Source organism: Liolophura sinensis, chromosome 1 (assembly GCF_032854445.1).
Source record: "Liolophura sinensis isolate JHLJ2023 chromosome 1, CUHK_Ljap_v2, whole genome shotgun sequence".
In the NCBI taxonomy this organism is placed as follows: domain Eukaryota; kingdom Metazoa; phylum Mollusca; class Polyplacophora; order Chitonida; family Chitonidae; genus Liolophura; species Liolophura sinensis.
In genome coordinates, this window is record NC_088295.1 from 60,182,197 (window position 1) to 60,202,204 (window position 20,008).

The 20,008-nt window shown below is 39.2% G+C and overlaps 1 protein-coding gene across 1 annotated transcript in view; it reads right to left on the reverse strand.

Moving 5' to 3' along the window:
* Positions 1-20,008, reverse strand: part of LOC135477833 (afadin-like) — an 84,297-nt gene that overhangs the window by 5,043 nt on the left and 59,246 nt on the right. The window contains exons 18-22 of the mRNA XM_064758041.1: positions 13,740-13,805; positions 4,533-4,606; positions 3,489-3,610; positions 2,937-3,131; positions 7-2,201 (exon numbers count right to left, since the gene is read on the reverse strand). Of these exons, the coding sequence (XP_064614111.1) occupies positions 7-2,201; positions 2,937-3,131; positions 3,489-3,610; positions 4,533-4,606; positions 13,740-13,805 (2,652 nt within the window). The remainder of the gene's footprint in view (positions 1-6; positions 2,202-2,936; positions 3,132-3,488; positions 3,611-4,532; positions 4,607-13,739; positions 13,806-20,008) is intronic.

Here is a 20,008-nt window from a genome sequence, read left to right on the forward strand (position 1 = left end):
ACTCACCACTAATCTTTCAGAGACCTCATTGTCAGAGTCGTCGTCGTCCTCGTCCTCATCGTCATCATTGCCACGCTTATCCACCTCCTCCACACGACGCTGGAACTCCTGTTCCAGACGCAGCTTCTTCAGCCTGTCCTCTTCCTGGGGACTGATGTACTGCAGCTTTGACTCCAGCTCTGCAATCTCCTGCTCCCGCATCTGCTTCAGCGTCATCTGCTGCTTCTTCATCTCCTTCTCCTTCTCTTCCCGATCCCACGGAGACGACGGCATCCCCTTCTCCCCGTGCTCTGCCTTAACATTAACATTCTTCACAGGTTTCATGGCCACTGGCGGTTTCCTCTGACCGCTAATGTCATTGCGGTTGACAGGCTCTTGAAGCGGGGATGAATTTCTTCCTTGGTCATAACGTGGGTGGTAGTTTGAAAGTTGGGCAAGTGGCTGGGATCCAGGTTGGCCCCGGGGGTCATATTGAGTCCTATCAGGCCCATCGTGAAATCGGTTAATGTTCTGGTAGTTTGGCTGAGAGGAGTAAGGGTCAGACTGCTGAGAGCCCGGGGAGTGCTGTGCAGCAGGGTTATAAGAGTCTCTATTGTATACATGGTCTGGGTAGGTCTGGGGTCTGTCTGCCTCGTGGAGGCCCCGTCTCGGGTCCCGGGGGTCTCTGTATGCCTCCATGCTTTCATACGGCTGGTTCAGCTGCTGCATGAGGCGATCCTGTTCCCGTCGGATAGTCTGCTCAAGTCTGTAATCTGATGAGGAGGGTGGTGGTGGAGGTGGGGGCAATTCCACTTCTTCCGGGGGAGGAGGCAGCTCTGGAGGCACCTCAGGGGGAGGGGGAAGCTCCTGGGCCTCTGGTTGTCCATACCCAGGGGGATAACGACTCCTGTTGGGCTGTGGTTCGTAGTAAGACATCTGTGGATTATGACCATAAGGTGGCTGGGAGCTGTTGTTCGCTGGGTATGAAGGATGCTGAGGAATGTTGTTCTGTGGATAGTTGTTTGGCTGGTAATTGCTCTGTGGATTATTGTTTGGCTGGTAATTGTTCTGTGGATTGTTGTTTGGCTGGTAGTTGTTCTGTTGTCTGGGCTCTGGGTGATTGTTTAGCCTCTGGTCAGGTCGTTGTTGATGTTGCTGGGGCTCCCCTTGGCGTTTCTGATCTTGATACTGAGGCTGTTTGTTGCGTCTATCAACTGGCTGTCTCTGGACTTCGACGTGCGACACTTTATCTGGCCTGGTTGCTACATTCTTCCATGTGGGCACCTGTGACCTTGTCACTTCAATGTGCTGGATTTTGGATGGTGCAGGTTTATGAGTCACAGCTGGCTTGGACTTGACCTGAGGGCGATCATGTGCCATGTCTTGAGGGCCTCGCTCATGTGGCCTAGGACTTGTGTTCTCATAGTACCCCACCTGTCGTGGTTGGTTAAATCCAGTGCCCCTGGGGTCGTGCTCTGGGCCATGCTGCCCGTATGGTGGATTCGGCCTATCGGGGTAACCCGGACGTCTCTCAATGGACTGGGAGTTTGGTGAAAGCTGTGCTTTGTGGTTAGACCTTTCATTCCTCTCTTGCCACTCCCGAACACGGCTTGCTTCAAACTCTTCCGACTTGGGTCGTATCTGGTGCGTATCCGGTCTCTCTGGCTGCGACATGTACGCCGATCTAGGGCGATTATCATCCCTCTGCAAGGAAGACGAAGACGAAGAGGACGTCCTCTTGTTGGGCACTGCTTGTTGTGGAGGCGACCATTTGTTTCTGGAGTCATTACTGGCATTGCTATAGTTGGGGGAGTTGTTATCAAACCTCCTGTTATTAGGGGGCTGGTCTTTATGCCTAGCCGGGTCCATGCGGGGTTGATTCTCGTAATTCCCGTTTGGTCCACCATTATACTGTTGGTGTGGGTCTAACCTCGCTCTTGGGTCCCCGTACCCTCTGGGGTCATTGCCTGGTCCGTAGTCACGGTTGGGCTGTTGGTTCCTGGGCAGCACACTGGTGGAGGTGGCCCCTCTTATCTGCTGTGGGTCCTGTCTCCCGTACATCTCCTGCTGGGTGAGGTTTGATGTGGACTTAGACCTGCTGTCCATCTCCCCTGCCCCTGGTTGTTTGTACATGTGAGGGTGCTGGTTGGAATGAGGATGGTGGTCATCTCGTACATTTGATGATGATGGTGCACGTGGCCTTTCCGAGTTTGAGATGTCACCTGCAAAAATAACAGCAGAGGTAAATTACCACTATTCACAACAACAATGAACTCCTTCTGAAAGATTTATGGGAGAGGAAATCCTCATAACAAATGACAATGTCCCAAATCAATTAAGTTTCTTGAATGCCATTGGCTGATTAGACGGGTCGCAATATCGATGTACATTTGCCAGCATTGCAGGCCACGCCCACATGGGGTATAGGGATCACATTACTTTATATCCTGTACAGCTGAATAATTCACGAGTTCAGGTGAAGTCATTTTTCATGGCGTGTCATTGTGATATCATGCCACTATATCAGTGTTTTTCTCACTGACCATGGCTTGCATGGTTTTTTTTTTTTGGCTCAGGTTTTATATATGCAAGAATCGTTGTAAATTTGAAAAACATTATAGGGACACAATCGCCATCCATGTGTTGATAAGGGTATATAGGGATTTCAACCCAGAGTACAAAATTTTTAATTTTTTAAAAATTTTACATATTTTAAGTATGTGCTACTGAACACGCATATGAGTTATAATGCGGTAAATAACACAAAGTAAATGAACGCAAGAGTAGGTTTTAGGTTACAGTGGAAAGTATTTCCAATACACTGTAGCGGACAAAGCGAAATGACTCATGTTGATTGCCGCCGACAATGCGGATCATTTACATGTAAATGTAGTATCCTACATGTTAAGGTTTTCAGTCAAAACCCAGTAGAACAATGGGATTGCACATGTACTTACTATTGAGTGAGGGTGAAGACCTGGCTAACTGGCTCTGCTGAAGCCCGGGACGATATTTACCACTGACCATGCCAGGCTCCCTGGGGTGATCCCGACCATCCTTTACCCCATTGTAATATGGGGGTGGGGCCTCCTCATGATGGGGTGGAGAGTTCTTGAACTTCTGCCCTGGAGAGCTAGGACCTCTAGGACCCCCTAATAAACACAAAGTTATCAAATGAGAATCATGGAATTGGCTTTAGGAGTATGTAAACTTGCAATTCTGTGTTTTGCGTTACTTTATCTCGGGATTTACAAACCCATTCTTGTATTACAGCTGTATGTGCTTGTACAACTCCGATGTCCAGCTTTTGTCTGAACTACATGTACAAGGAAAACAAAACATGACTCAAATCACTTTTGTATATTTTGAAAGATATAAAGATAAAATAAGCATGTTTGTGCCAAATGTGTTAAGTACTTCTTAAGACTGAGCTCCCGGGGCTAGTGCACATATAGCACACTCATTGGCCACTTGATGAGATTCCTGCCCCAACCCTGGTCATAACTCACCTCTCTGCTGCAGGATGGGGGAGGGCTGGCTGAGCAGTTTGGCCAGCCCATGATAGATAGCACCCTGTTTGGCCACTTTTAACGATACAGTCTGCCCAGTTCTGGTCATCAACTCTGCAGCCCTAAAACAACAACACAAGATGATCTTTTATTTGCTAAATACAACTGAATGACACAATGTTTGCTTGATAGAATGATGGATCTACCATAATTCCTGTCATATATTAGTTTGGAAACATGGGCAGTGGTTCAAACTATGAATGAGGTCAGTCCAAATTATGATATGGAAATGTATTGACATGAACTACATGTAGGATCAATTTTCAACAAAACAATGTAAATCAAACTAGGAATCACTTTTGTTTTAAATCATACCAAATAATGGTGCGATACGATACAACCTTGGCAAAAAAGTTACAACAGATGGATGGACACGTTACTTTGCTCTGTGTTGAACCATTTCCACTGATACCACAGTAGAGTGGATACACAGGGTGCAGGAAATTGTAGCGCCCGGAGTAAACCAACCAACCGTTGTAAGACTGCGTTTTCTCCGTGTATGATATACTACCTTAAATGACCTAAAATTTCAGTTGCTCATTTTTCCAGATTGTGGAAGTTTTATCGATTTTATAAAGGTGCTTTGAGAGGTGTTTTGAAGCAACGATGATATCCTACTGGGAAAGTGTCAATTTCAGCACCAAAAGTAATACCTCATGGCATTTATTTCCCTCCAAAAATGCTCCTTCGTGGTCAAATTTATGTGTCATTTAGGGAACATATTGGTTGGAGGCAAGTTGTCACCAGTGGATTTCACTGCAGACCTTAGGAGTCCACCACTGACTCAATGGAAAAAATTGAGAACAATGGAAATGGGATCAAATCCTGAAAATTTGATGACCAGGAAATGGATTTGAACCTGCAATCTCATGTAAATCAACTGAACCAGTCAGCCATGATCAGCTCCAGTGTCTCCCCAAATGTCACCCACACATTCAGCATTACTACAGCTGTAGAAACTCTGCAGGACAGAGATCTGCTTACTTTTCCTGCGACAATCCAATCAGGTTTTTGCCGTCCACCTCTAGTAATTGGTCTCCAGCAGCTAGGCGTCCATCCTGCAAAACAAGAATAGCAGAGAAATTTACTAAGAGAATACAGACATCACTCAATCTCCATTAGATGTATTACAGTAGATATACTGTATCTGTATACTGGTTGCCAAAAACTCGTTAATGGGGAGCTCACAAAACTCCTTCTCGCCTGTATCAAGATGGTCCAAAGCTGGGAACTCATTTGTTTTTTTCCCCTTCATGATGTCACAAGTATCTGTGTACATGTGCTCATAAAGCATATACAAAGAACACGCGCTGTGCAAAGTTACAGAGAAAAACGATGCTTTCTACTGTCATTTGAGCCCTCTGCATAGCTCGTCCTCAAGTCTCCCATTGTGCTTACAGGCTATTTGTGTATTACTGTCATATGTCATCGGGGGATTGGTCTGATTGGTTGGTTTGGAAATCGGCTTTGCCATGTCACAGAGTTGATACCAATAACCACTGAATGTATGTATGTAAGTACACAACTCACAGCACAACACACTGTACAGCTGTATATACCAGCACAGGTTTAGTCAGACTTTCTGAGGGGTCAATCATAGTCATTTACATATTTAACCAGAATATGAGGTAGTGTATTTCACCTAAAGTTTAGCATGTAAAAATCCACTTTCAAAAGAACATAAAAGGCCTAAAAATAACATTTTCGATGCCAACACTGAAACTTTTCTGACGAAAAAATTAAGCAAGAGTCAGCTGAAAAATGCTCACGGACTCATTCACAGGTGCTGAATGGACACCACATTGGTGAAACACTATGTAATATAAATATCACTACGTAAAGGCATAATTATTTTTTGGTTACCTAAGCGTTGAATTGTTATAATTGATTCTGCATCTGTCTGCACTAGCATACATACTTCATATCTACGCATCAAGAACAACATGGCTTTAGCTCATACAACGTACAGCTTTCAATGGACACATAAGTGCATATTCATGTAAAATCTCTGTATATGAGAGCAAGATCAATAGGTTCAAACACCTGCAATGCTTTGATTTCAAAATAACTGGCTCTTGTCACTATCTGCAGGCACAAAATCAATGTGAAGGTTACATTACTCATGTCCTTTAAGGCACTCCAATAGAATCCATTGGGCTCTTAAAAGGCAAGAAAAAAACTTATTGAAGAGAAATGAGCTTGTAGAAAATTTCACTCTAACGAACGTGACAGATCGAAACTAAGTAAACAGCCTTAAACGGTATTGAACAAGGGCTTGGCTGCCAAATTATTTGATATAAGATAACCCACTACTTGTATTTACTAAACCTGTATGCAGCTAATAAAAATGTGTGTGTTGAACATATTAAATAACTGCCTTCAAAAACCGGTTAATCGGGACATAAATTATGAAATAATCTGGTTCTCATATCCTGTACACATATATATATAAAAATATATACACACAGCTATTAAACCTTTGAAAAAATAGAAAAGGTAAGTATATATATATATAGTCTACATGAATGAGTTATAATTTCTTCTGTGGCAATAAAGTAACATTAATTTGGGGGTTTATCAAAGTAATATAGTGCAGTCATTTAAAATGTCTGAATGATAGTCACTGGCAGTGTAATGTTTACCTGTTGACAATTATTAGAGAGTCTATGGCAAACAAAAAGGGTGTGGATTAATAGCCTGACGGAGATTTTGTTGGTGATTAGCCATGTGTGATACACCATAGGTCCCAAGTAAATACATGTAAGGTATTTTATCTAAAAGTCTGGTTGTATATGTCAAAAAGCGGTATCAGAAGCTGCTGAAGACCTTAAAATGACACTTTCAATGTAAACACCAAAGTTTTTTAGATAAGAAATTAATTATACTTCACAAAAACCTCATAAATGGAAGCAAAAGGTGAATGAATCAATCCGAGTCAAGTAGAATGTGTCACCTGAAAAATACTGAGCTTTTAGGGCAAATACAATACCAGACAGGTGTGCAAATCTTCAGTTATTGGTGCAAAAAAAAAAAGAAAGGTTTCTCGAGAATACATTATTTTCTAAACATGTAGCTTGGTCAATAGCTATTCGTAAACTGCATGAATATTTATTAAGTCTGAACATTTATAGATGCCTCCATCATCGCATCCTCCAAAAAAAGTTACAACAGGTTGTATTCGTAAGCATCTTATATCATTCATTCATTCTGAACTGCTGTATTTCACCTGAAGTTTGGTACGTACAAATTGACTTAAAGGCCTTGAACTTTGGAGGTCAAGAGTATATAGGCTTTCCTGACAAGACACGATATCATTCATTCATTCTGAACTGCTGTATTTCACCTGAAGTTTGGTACGTACAAATTGACTTAAAGGCCTTGAACTTTGGAGGTCAAGAGTATATAGGCTTTCCTGACAAGACATGATATCATTCATTCATTCTGAACTGCTGTATTTCACCTGAAGTTTGGTACGTACAAATTGACTTAAAGGCCTTGAACTTTGGAGGTCAAGAGTATATAGGCTTTCCTGACAAGACACGATATCATTCATTCATTCTGAACTGCTGTATTTCACCTGAAGTTTGGTACGTACAAATTGACTTAAAGGCCTTGAACTTAGGAAGTCAAGAGTATATAGGCTTTCCTGACAAGACATGATATCATTCAGTCATTCTGAACTGCTGTATTTCACCTGAAGTTTGGTACGTACAAATCGACTTAAAGGCCTTGAACTTTGGAGGTCAAGAGTATATAGGCTTTCCTGACAAGACACGATATCATTCAGTCATTCTGAACTGCTGTATTTCACCTGAAGTTTGGTACGTACAAATTGACTTAAAGGCCTTGAACTTTGGAGGTCAAGAGTATATAGGCTTTCCTGACAAGACACGATATCATTCAGTCATTCTGAACTGCTGTATTTCACCTGAAGTTTGGTACGTACAAATTGACTTAAAGGCCTTGAACTTAGGAAGTCAAGAGTATATAGGCTTTCTTGACAAGACATTATATCATTCATTCATTCTGAACTGCTGTATTTCACCTGAAGTTTGGTACGTACAAATTGACTTAAAGGCCTTGAACTTTGGAGGTCAAGAGTATATAGGCTTTCCTGACAAGACATGATATCATTCAGTCATTATGTACTACTGTATTTCACCTGAAGTTTGGTACGTACAAGTTCACTTAAAGGCCTTGAACTTTGGAGGTCAAGACTATATAGGCTTTCCTGACAAGACGTTAATCAGACTTCTGTCACGAAACACTCTTCAGTGACCCTATCAGCTGGAAGAATCAATCAGAAACATGCTGAACTACATTAAGCGTTACCAAAATTATTTATAAATAAAATACTCAACAATAAATCAATAAGTCAAGGGGAAAATCAAGTACTTACGGAGTTTGATATTCCAAACGAATAATAATTAGTTAAAATTCAGTCTCCACAATTTGAACGCAAGAACCTGTGGATCTTGTCATGAACTGTGCCTTTTAGGTGATCAAAATTGAGGTGTAAATCGTGAACACCACAGCAAAGTGAACAAGAAAAAGAGGGGGTGGGGCGTGGGGGAATTCCATACATGCTCATGTATGTGTGAAAAATGATTATATATAGACATCTGAATCATGTCTCGACAATTCATTCATACATTTCTCTGTAATGGGAAACAGAAAGTCCGGGTATTTGAAGTGCATGGCGACAATGCAATATAACTTGTCAATCCACAGTGTACACTAAAATAGATTATATAAGGACAAACCATAGGGCTTGTTCTCACGTAACCTGTCCAATTGTATGCATAACACAGCGATATTTTCATTTGTATGTATAGTCAGGGCATTCAACTTTTATCTGACTGGCATTAAAAAGTGTACTGTGAAATTCTTATGACTTTGGCAACAGTGTTTAGTTTTAGATGTGGTGAAAACATGATAAAGTCACGTTTCTTTACTGACAAACCTCATCAGTGTTTAAAAATCATGAAAACTAATGACAGCTGGCTTCTATACCATACCATATTTAAACTTTGGTATTAAACTTTCAAAATAATTCTTAGCCTGTTTGCACCTATAATTCTTAGCCTGTTTGCACCGATAATTCTTAGCCTGTTTGCACCGATAATTCTTTGCTGGTTTGCACCGATAATTCTTTGCCTGCTTGTACCGATAATTCTTAGCCTACTTGCACCTATAATTCTGGGCCTGCTTGTGCACATAATTTTGGGCCAGGCACTACAAGACTCTTTAATTATTCATAATTATTCTCATCAATAAATGTTGCTTTGATTTACTGTATCACTGACACAGTCATTACTGAAGAGAAAGTTTGCAAGAAAATGAATGTTAAAGCCTTAACCTTGATACATGCCTGTGTCTGTGTTAGCTGGATTGGAGTCTTCACCTTATGCAGACTTTTGGGAAGTCACCAAATTTGGTCAAAGTTGGCCCAAATGCATTAGAAAATGCTCATGTTCTACCTGTACACCACGCCTAGCTTATAAAAATATGTGAGCAAGCGGTTTACTGACATTGTCCGACATCTACAAGGCTATTTTTAGTCAAACCTCCTCAGAAATAATCACACCTTCACCCAAGAAGCTTCTGACTAGTTTACACAGATACTTCGCAAGAATAGAAGATTTTCTTAGGCAACAAAATTAACCCAAATAAAACAGGGTAGACATTTGTTCTCCTTTCAGGTATTCAGCAGAAGTGTGTGATTAAGGCGTGAACATAGCTTTCTGGTAACCTGTCTGTAGATCCAGTAATGTTCAAACAGCTTGAGCTAAAGCTTGCCATCCATGCCCTTATTACATAGAAAAAACTTAAAATACTAAATTGGCAACTGTATCAATGTGCTGAAATGTAAATATCCTAAAAAACAAATAATAAATATTTTTGACACTGATCTACAGACTTTTTTTTATCATCAAAATATCATGAAAGTTTACATATATCTTGTCACTTTTGAATGATGAATTTGTTACACAGAGTAAGCCTGCATACCTCTCCCTGCCACCTTCATTGAAGTATGTCAACATCTTGATAGAGGGTTGTTAATGGCTGGTTTTTAGTTACCACTGTTAACAGCCGATGCCATGACAGACAACTAACTACTGGACAGATCGTGGGAAGTATAGGCATACAGCTATTTCCTGTACTACAACTGTTAAATGAAACAAGCAGGTTGTTTTTTTATCAAAACTTACCATAAAGTTTCAAATTCCTTGTGAAAAAAAAATTATTTAACCTTTTCTAATTTTTGTTTTTGTTTTCAACACTACACTGTATGGCAGGGAAAATTTAGCTGATGGCAAAAGTCTAAGAGTGAATTAAGTCTAGTAGTGCCTGCACAAAAAAATCTGAATTATTATATCTATATCAAGCACAGAATTAAGATCTCTACTACATTTTTACCTGAAGTTCCAACACAAAACTCTGATGAGTTCTGAAAACATCCCTAGACCCTAAATCAGTAGGTCAGAAATATCACATGCTTTTATACATGTAAATATACCTTTATTTATAATATATACCCATGTTTGTTTGATAGCTAATAACTGCTTAGTTCAACTATTAGCCTATCATGGTATTTATGTTTGATATCTAATACAGGCTAACTGTGGTGTAATTTCACGAGCACTTATTAAACATTAGAGTCTGTGACAAACGAGTAGTCTTTACTATACAATGTCTGGTCAGCTCACATGACTGAAATGTGTGTGTATTTCACAGGTTAAAAACCTACAAACAAGTTAACCACCACTCATCAAACAAAGCTCCAACTTTGTTACATGCCAGAAGTGTATATAATTACCAAACTATCAACCTAAATTCTATATAACAACTTGACCCAAAGGAGATCACATGAACTAAGAATTTTTGTTCGTATTTAAACTAGATGTTCTCCAGGTCTAAACTGCGCAAAATGTTCAAGCTGACAGTATGCAAGTAACCAAGGAAAAAAACAACCAAGTATTTAATGAAAGACAACAGTTATTACCATGCAGAGAAAACATACATGGACTTTACTGTTAGTGCTTCAGTCATTGGGATTAGTATTGTATTAAATACTTGCAAAAACATATAATTAACTTCTAAATATAGAGTTAAGTGGTTATCAAAGATTTGACAGTATTACAAGACTACAGATAGACACAGAATGTAGCTATAATAAAAATAATTGCATTGGCGTCAAATGTTAAATTTTGCCAATGACTAGGTGATTAAAGCTGTTGTATGAATAAACATCTTTTAATATTCATAACCTATATCTATTTGTAAGATATGATACCCTTTAATACATCACAGATTATACACACGCAACAGAATATCTTGTTGCTTAATCGCTTAATACCTAGAGGTAGTTAATCTGAACATGATAAATTCTCATTTTTACCATACTACTTGAAGTTTAAATCTATACTGTGATTTCTCTGTACATGTGCATAATGTATAACAGGAGAAGATCAGATCTTACAGTTTTCTATCTCTTCCAACAGCATGTCAACCTGGGCACTAATAACAGGAGACTTTAATTATAGCTTACCTCTACACGTAAAAAAATAATGAAAATGTCTGCTGCGATAGAAGAAAAAAAAAAAAAAAAAAGTGGCCCACATAGAGCTTAGAACTTTAACTATTTCTTCTTATCAGCCCACCTGAATATTTTTTTCGTTCTTTTTCGGTAGTGTCATAAAAGATTTTTTTTCTTTCCCTGTTGACCAAAATTGATCTGGGCTGTAAAGACAGGGTGAAGTCATGGGGAAGGCATGTGCAGTGCGGAGCCCGAGTATGCGAAAACATTCCTGAGGGGATACAATAGCGGGCTGCTCTCCCGTTAGTTCGGCTGGGGTAGACGTTCAGGTGTACATTTCCAGGTGAGAGAGGGTTGTGGCAGAGCGGTAGTGTGGCACACATACCAAAACCACCTGTCACCAACTAACAAATAGACCTAGACTACTATACTGATCACTGCAGCCTCGCTGTGCACACAGACAAACAGGTACTTGGGCCAAGTCCTATCTATTCTACTCTCTCTTATTTACACAGAAAACTGACAACATATCATTAGCACAAGGCTGGGTTTGACTACTTTGCTACTAAAATGCCATAAATAGCTTCATCATAGTGCAATTAGGCAGGTACTTATCAAGCAACTTAAGACCTTAAGTCATGGATTGCAAGTCCTTAAAAAAGAACTCAAATTGTGGTTGGCACATTGTTATACAATCACTACGCAAATTTTAAAATTCCAAGAGCAAATTACGTGTATTTTAATTTTATTTTTGACATAAGTCTTCAGATATTGATAAATATGGGCCCTGGCTACAGAATCACAAAGGGATATTAGACTTAAGTCAAAATTTCAAATCACATTAAAGCTGTTGTTTCTTAAGTCACATAAGTTGAAAATTTTGCTTGACACCATAAATTCTGGGTAAGTTATTGTACAACAAATTTCAGCTAAATTAAAGAAAAGGAACACACAAAATTTAAGGACTGGATCCTTAGTGGTTTTTCATAACATGCTTTGTTCATCTCAAAAGACAGCCTCACCAAAGTTCTGGTTAGATGGAGATATGTTTACTAGATGCAACACACTAGCGAACCTGAGTTGAGGGCTTCTGATGAGACGCAATAATATGCAGCAGTGTGCAGGGGTCGGGTGAAGTGGAGAAGGGGCATGGGATTTGGTTTATAGAGATTTATAAACCTAAATACAATTTTGATCGTTTACTCATTGGTCCATTTTCAACAGAAGTCATGATATTTTGACACTTCAAAACCAAGTAATTTCAAGGCCTTGAAACCCTTAGCACAAATTTCATTGATTTCAAGGACAAACAGGATTTCAAAGGCAAGCCGAATTTCAAAGTGAAGCAGGTAGAGTAGGATTTCAAGGACCAGCAGGATTTCAAGGACAAGCAGGTAGAGCAGGATTCCAAGGACCAGCAGGATTTCAAGGACAAGCAGGATTTCAAGGACCAGCAGGATTTCAAGGAAAAGCAGGATTTCAAGGACTAGCAGGTAGAGCAGGATTTCAAGGACAAGTAGGATAGAAGAGCAAAATTTCAAAGAAGAGCACTTTCCAAAATGGGTTTCAGCAAAACCAGAGAGGATGAAGAAGTTTCAATTTCTAAAACATGTATTCTGTGTGCCTAAGTTCTCACCCTAATGGTATTCTGACCCCCCTGCATATGTCAGTAGATTAGCAGTACAATGTACACCTGTAACTTACATGCTGAAATGTTCTTCAAGAACACTTCAAGAAAGTCAAGTGCACATGTGCATGTGAATGTCATTTACAAGGTATTTTGATAATACAGCTTACACTACAGATTATCCAGATTAATGAGTGGGCAATAAAGCATTTAATCCTCACACACATATGGATACTGGAGATGGTGTTGTTATAAGACCATTCATACATGTTAACATCAGGCAGAAACCAGACTTAACCAAATTCCAATATATACAGCTTGATATGGAACACTTCGATGAATTGTGTTTTCCCAGGGGTGTCAAACAAATTTAACTGCTATTAGCACTAACATGAATGACTTGGCTATGGAATATCACGTTTGAATGCTAATTAAGAAGCAAATTATCACAACTATTTCAAAGAATCACTTATAACAGGTCTAACATCAGATTCAAAATAAAGGGAACTGCTTTTGTTTTTCATGTCATAAAATGTGTGATACTGGACTTGAATGTCATGAGAACAGGAAACAAAGACCAGGTACTGAAGACATAACCAATGTTACACAGGTAAACCACGTTATGACAGAGTATATATTTAGGTCAAATGGCCCAAATTCTCCCTCTAGTTTTCATATATGCATACATTTATTTTCAGCCTTAAAAAATTTTTCTGCATGACTTAACATTTCACAGACATATACAAAAGCTGCTATCAGATCAACACTACTGAACTAACACAAAGGATTATACACAAACTGTCAAAATCCAAAACCTGTTTTGTCCACAAAAAAGGGTTCAGTTAATTCCAAAAGAGTCGAAACCTTGTCAATAAACTGACAAATCCACATGCCTGTTAGAAATCAGAGTCTTACAGTGAACATAAAATTCACCTTCAGCTTTGAAACAACAGACATAATATTATGTCTAGCGTTCACATTTTTGTGTTTCTGCAGCACCCTGAAAAACTAAAGAGCGACTTACCAGTGCTGCTGCTCCTCCTGGCACCACGGATTTGATGTAAATTCCGTTATCCGTCTGAGTCTCACCCTGCAATGATCAGAAATATACAGGTTAAGAAAGGCGACAGATAGGCGTTTCTTCGACATGCTAGGCAGACATGCCCGCTGGAAAAGGAGGGGAGCCTGCAGGGATGGGGTTTTAACACAGGAAGCATTTACAGGCCCCCCTCCTGTTACAGTTCCATTAAAAACACATACATATGCCAGGACTGGTTACACTGGGGGTCCTCCACCCAGTTTTGTTCAATTTGAGGACACTGTACGAAACTGGGATAATGTTTTCGGCATGTGTACCTCGCTGTCTGGCAGGAGGTGGCATACAACAGCATAGTTTACAGAACACAACGGGTGTAAACAAGCTGCTGACAAAAGGACAACATAGAACGTACCGCTAATGATACCTGTGTAATTGAGCAGCCATCAGACTCTGTTGTGTGTTGATATAATATGACTTTAACAGTCTGTATACTGCAACAAATTTTTTACTACCTTAATTCAACTTTCAGAGTAATTTATGTAAATTTTTAATTTTATTTCTGGGACAAAACAGCATTGGTTGGGTTGGACAGTGTCAGGGCTTCACAAAAAGTATAATTTTATTAGTCAACATAGAATAATGCCTTCAGAATATGCTTGAATAAGCAGCACGCAAACAATAATGAACACTATAATAGATGCTACAAACTTGTGGCTTATCCCCAACTTATCCACAAATACTATATATAATCAATACAACCCATTTTTGTCACAATATTTCACCAAACAAGTTATGAAAACCACAAACATACATGTACACTTTTTAACCATGTTACAAATACAAAATCATTGAAGTCTGATTTGATTTGATTGGTGTTTTACGCCTCATCCAGCAGTACCGGTATGTGAACTCATGAAGGTTAATATACTGATAATAATATACCTTATTAGATCATAAATGAGAACATGGAAAGCATGTGTTTAATAAAATTGGTCAATTACACGCTGTACATTCCAGACAAACTATTCAACACCCGAAACCATCTTTGTTCATCAAAGTTATATGCAAACAGATCATGTAAATATTTCATGCCCGTCATACATTTATCGATATCTTCTTCGTTTACACTGTTCTTTTACAGTGACTAATACATGCACAAAGATTCTTCAAATATGTATGAACAATATCTTCTTACAAACTGATACAAAGTGTTCAGAGGGGCAATAGGTAATTAAAATAACGCTGTGCCTTTTTATAGTTGGGAGATGTAAATTTATTTATTTATTTGATTGGTGTTTTACATTTCAGTATTTGGATGGAAGAAAAATTAGCAGATCAAGGGGGGGGGGGGGGAGGGGTGAACCGTGCGACCGTGAGATGAAGTCAGCATGAGCTGTAAAGCTTTGGATCTATGTAGAAGTATGGTTCCAATAGAGCAGTAGGCAGCTGCATAGCTACACATGCACGACACACGACAAACGAAAACAAACAGAATGGTAATTGTTGGTTTGACTACTGTGCTCTAAATGACCACAGAATGAATTATCATGGACAGTATTTCAGCCATATCACACTGACCTGTCACAGCACAATGAAGCAAACAGGCGGCACAGTTTTCACATCGGCTTGAAGAAATATATCTACAGGACATGGTAACGTGCACATAAAGTGCATGTAGCTGCTGCATTTAATAATAGATAATGCGTATGTTTTCAGATGGATATCAAAAAATAAAACATCTATGTACATGTAGTATGTGTAAATACATGCTTGTATAACTGATATATGCAGTGTAGGTCCCAGCAGTACTCTCAAAGCGATCAATGTCCGTAGGTCCATCTATCGCATCTTGCAAAACATACATCACTTCAAGGTCACATCAACAGCTCATTCTAATTTTATGTCTTCATCTCACATCTAAACAGTAATGAAATATGGAAATTTAGAATTCTGTCATGATGTCCCAAATCGACCAATTGTGAAATCGGCCCTTACTTTGATTTTTTAACCATAAGGAATATTCTTAGACTTCATTACTTTCTTGATCCCATCTTGATGATAAACAACAAATTATTATTGCTAAACTTAAAAACATACTAAATGAATACACTTTACGAATTATACAATACTTGCCTGAAGAAAACTGATACAAATTCTTGCAGAGGGCCTTAAACTAAGCCAAAACAAACCAAAACAGTACTTATGGATGACTTTCTAAATAACTGCATGCAGAACCCATTCCATCAACCAAGGTTACCCCTGGGCAACCGAAGATCTATTCTTAACCTTGACATCACCCACATGTGGCCCCCCAACAAAACCTCATAGGCACCATTCTGCTATACGTTCCTTTTTTTCTACAAAGATCTTAATAACTGCATTTCATCTAAAGTTTAGCATTTTTCAAGTGACACATTTTGGTTAATTCTATTTGATTCATCCAAATTTTAGGGCCACTTTAGAGTTTTATTCTGGAATTTAATTAATGTTGGCATCAAAAGTATCATTTTAAAGCCTTTATGTGCTTCTGAAGGTACTTTTCAAATGATCAAACTTTAGCTGAAATACAGTTACAATTCTGCTGGCTAAAAGAGGCTGTTCACAAAATTCAACTAAACGGAAACTACATATGTTCAGTGTATGCATCACAGTGTTTTGTTGACACTGGCATCTCCACACCATGTAGGTTTGTGGAAGGTAAAAGCTTACAAACAGTTCGGTACAAGTTAAAGAAAAGAAATGAACTGTTCTGAACTGCCCAGATTTGGACAATTCCCAGAATGTGGATCACCAGTTCACATAGGCAGACGGGCGGCAAACAAGGAAACCCAAGATAGAAGCGGAGCGCGACAGAGACAGTACTGTAGGGACATGGGCTCCTCATGTATCACACAGTGTGTAATACCTGACTTGCTTGACATCAAACAAAGCAATATAAATAACATGAAGATACATCGATCCACTGTGTCAGCTAGAGAGCAAACAATGTTTAACTTGTATCGGGCCCTCTGTTCTGCTCTTACGAGGGGGGGGAAAAAAGAATTATTCAACATAGGTGGTATGGTTGTACACTGGTGCACATCTAGATATGTAAAAGTATCTTCCATTTACCTGGAATCCCAGGTAATGCCTGTTAACACTGCATACACAGGTAAAACTCGTTAACAAAGTCCCAGGTAAACAGTCTCCTCTTGTTTTTTTCTTCTCTCACCTTCTCAAAGCAAGATATGTTCCCAGAATGATGGCTAAGGGTAAAAGACCAATCCCTCGCTCTTTTCTGTGAACTAATTGATCTGTAATCAAGCCCTTTGTGGGGGATAATTACAAGTAACACCAGGTGAGGTTGTGATCAGTGAGCCATAGCGTACTAGGACAGGTATATCGCGCCACAGGCGAACTCGCCAGTATACAGGTATATCCAAACAACAGCAGGTACAACTCTGCACTGCTGACGGGGACAATATAGCCTCAGAAATGTGCATGGGTCCTCTTAGCTCAGACCCAGCTGGCTCCTGTCAATAGCCAGCCAACAGGATCGAGAATGCCGCTGGACTAGTCGATTCATTGATATGCTAAGCTAAGTCTCGATTGTAGGCTGCCCTAGCAGGGCCTATTCTGACAACGGGCCAATGTAAAGAAATGGAATGGACAGGAAATAGCTGTATAAAGTCCCAATATCACCTCACCCAAATAACACGCCAGCTATAGCTTTTAATACGGCACAAAACGGCACCCCACCCTACTCCCCCTTCTCATGTTTCTAAAGCCGTCACAAAAAAGTGCATAACAAACAATGTAACTGCATGTAATAGCACTGACTCCAAACCTCCCAGATCTGGCAACTTCCCAGTGTCATACCTAGACGATTCTACTACCAGAAAAAGTAAATCTACATAAAAAGCTTGCTGTTAACAAAGTGGTTTGTATACGTGGCAAGAGAATGGAATCACAGGGCTCAGGCCATGCTGCCTGGATATATACCCAGTACACACCTAACACTTTGGATGGGGGGGGGGGTGATGGGTGGGGCGTCGACAGGGAGGGGATCTCGACATATTTTGAACATATTGTACATGTATTAAATGCAGCCATAAGCTTCTCAGTCTTACCTACTTTCTTAATTTTCATAATTATCACTGACGCATTTGTCTTAATCGCATCCCTGTGCTACAGTTAAGACAATTCAAATCTCCTGCAAGCTCCATGCATCTAGATACACATTTACTATCTTTCCTACCCTGCTACTTTTATTTATTTATTTGAATGGAGTTTATGCTGTACTCTAGAATATCTCATTTGTAATGGCGTCCAGCATTATGGCAGACTATGACATATGACCTGTGAGGAAGCCAGCATGAACTGGACTTTAACAGCGATTACATTCCTTACCTACACTGCTAATTAAACAAATTCAATACATTATGATGGGTCTTCTAGTTATTTTTTTTTTATCTATTACTTGTAAATGTTTCAATAATATTATAATAGCTTCACTTATTTGGAAGTCAAGTTTCGGTGGTGGAGGAAAATGGACAAGCTATATCCTCTGGGGATAACACATACTCTAACAATGAGCAACCATCTTGATCTTCCCATTTATGGCATGTATTGTATGGACATCAATGTCTCCACACTTTACCAATATTTCTTAATATATTAATATAACAGTTTTATTACATCTGTCAAGTAAACATGGCTTTGAGGGCAGAGTTAATCAGTAGTACATAACAATTACGGTCTATAATACAACTGACAAGACATTTATGGACTGATCAGGATTGCAGGATCACTTCATGACTTCACAGTAACTATCTACAGACATGTAACTATCTACAAGCATGTAACCATTTACAGACATGTCACACTTTACAGCTCTATGGCCACAAGAATTAAAAACGTCTGTAACAGGAACAACTGCCGGAACAGTCTACATTTCCCACAAATAAAATGATTTAACACTTTAAATCTATACCCTCTTCCTATATTCAAAAAAATAAATAAATAAAAATTCTGCCCATAAAACAAAAATTTACACTGCTGTGGCCTAACATCCTAAACACATTTTCATGTGACACACTCAGGATGTATTAAAATTAAGTGTGACACTTTTCATGTGACACACTCAGGATGTTTCAAAATTAAGTGTGACACTTTTCATGTGACACACTCAGGATGTATTAAAATTAAGCGTCACACTTTTCAACTCTGTTCATGAAGTAAGGGCACTGACCTCATTGGCCCATGCTACTTCCAATCTTCTGCATGTTTCAGATTAACTCACTGCATGCAAGCATTGGCCCACGGGATAAATATATATGTGTACAGTGTAGACACTGCAGATACAATGGATCAGCCTAAATGTAGCAAAACATAAGACGTGAAACTCTAAAATCCCCCTGTTGAGACAATAAAAACTTTTCCAAACATAGGCTCAGACATTTAGGCTTAATTCTGGCAATGTGTCAAAGTCACTGTGACCTGCCCGTTAAGTTAGCTGGGTTAACAAAGGGCCTGAATAAGAAAGAATGTTGAAATATAAAACAACCTTGTAAGCCCAATACAGGATCTTTTTTTTTTTCTTTCACTGGGGTTCAATGATTCTGAGATGCCTAAATCATGGTTACTGAAACATTAAGTTTTATTCTACATGTAGTCAGAAGGTCACTGTTGCTAAAAAGAGTGGTATATGGAAAGATAAGTTCCTGATATACACAGGAAAGCTAATAAATATGCAATCCCTCCATTCAGTAAACACAAAACAAATCTACTTCCTCTCCAGTCTTACATGGAAAGGTCTTCCAGCAACCTGTGCATGGTCCTCACACCATAATGTTCTTGAGTGCAGCATGAAACTCCACCCAAATAAATAAATCAATCAACTTTGCTTCAAGACTACTGCCCCTTGACATAAGGTTAAGAAGGACAAATCACCCGGCTATTATTTGATGGAATCAACGAAAGATTAATCTCCAAGTATGAAGAGTTGCTCACTACCTGAATAAACACGGCAGAAAGCCTGATAAACAACATATTCAGGGTTATTTTCCAGAATCCAAGATAGATTACATCAAAGTTCTGGATTTTTGTGTACAATGAAAAATGAGCCATACAGCAGCTCATGGGCAAAATATCTATTTATTATATACTGATTTATCTATTTATTGAGCTACAGCCCACTCTTCATGAAATCCTTATAACGATGTCTATGTAACAAACAATTAAGGGTAGAGTTTAAAGAATTCAACTTTTTCTTC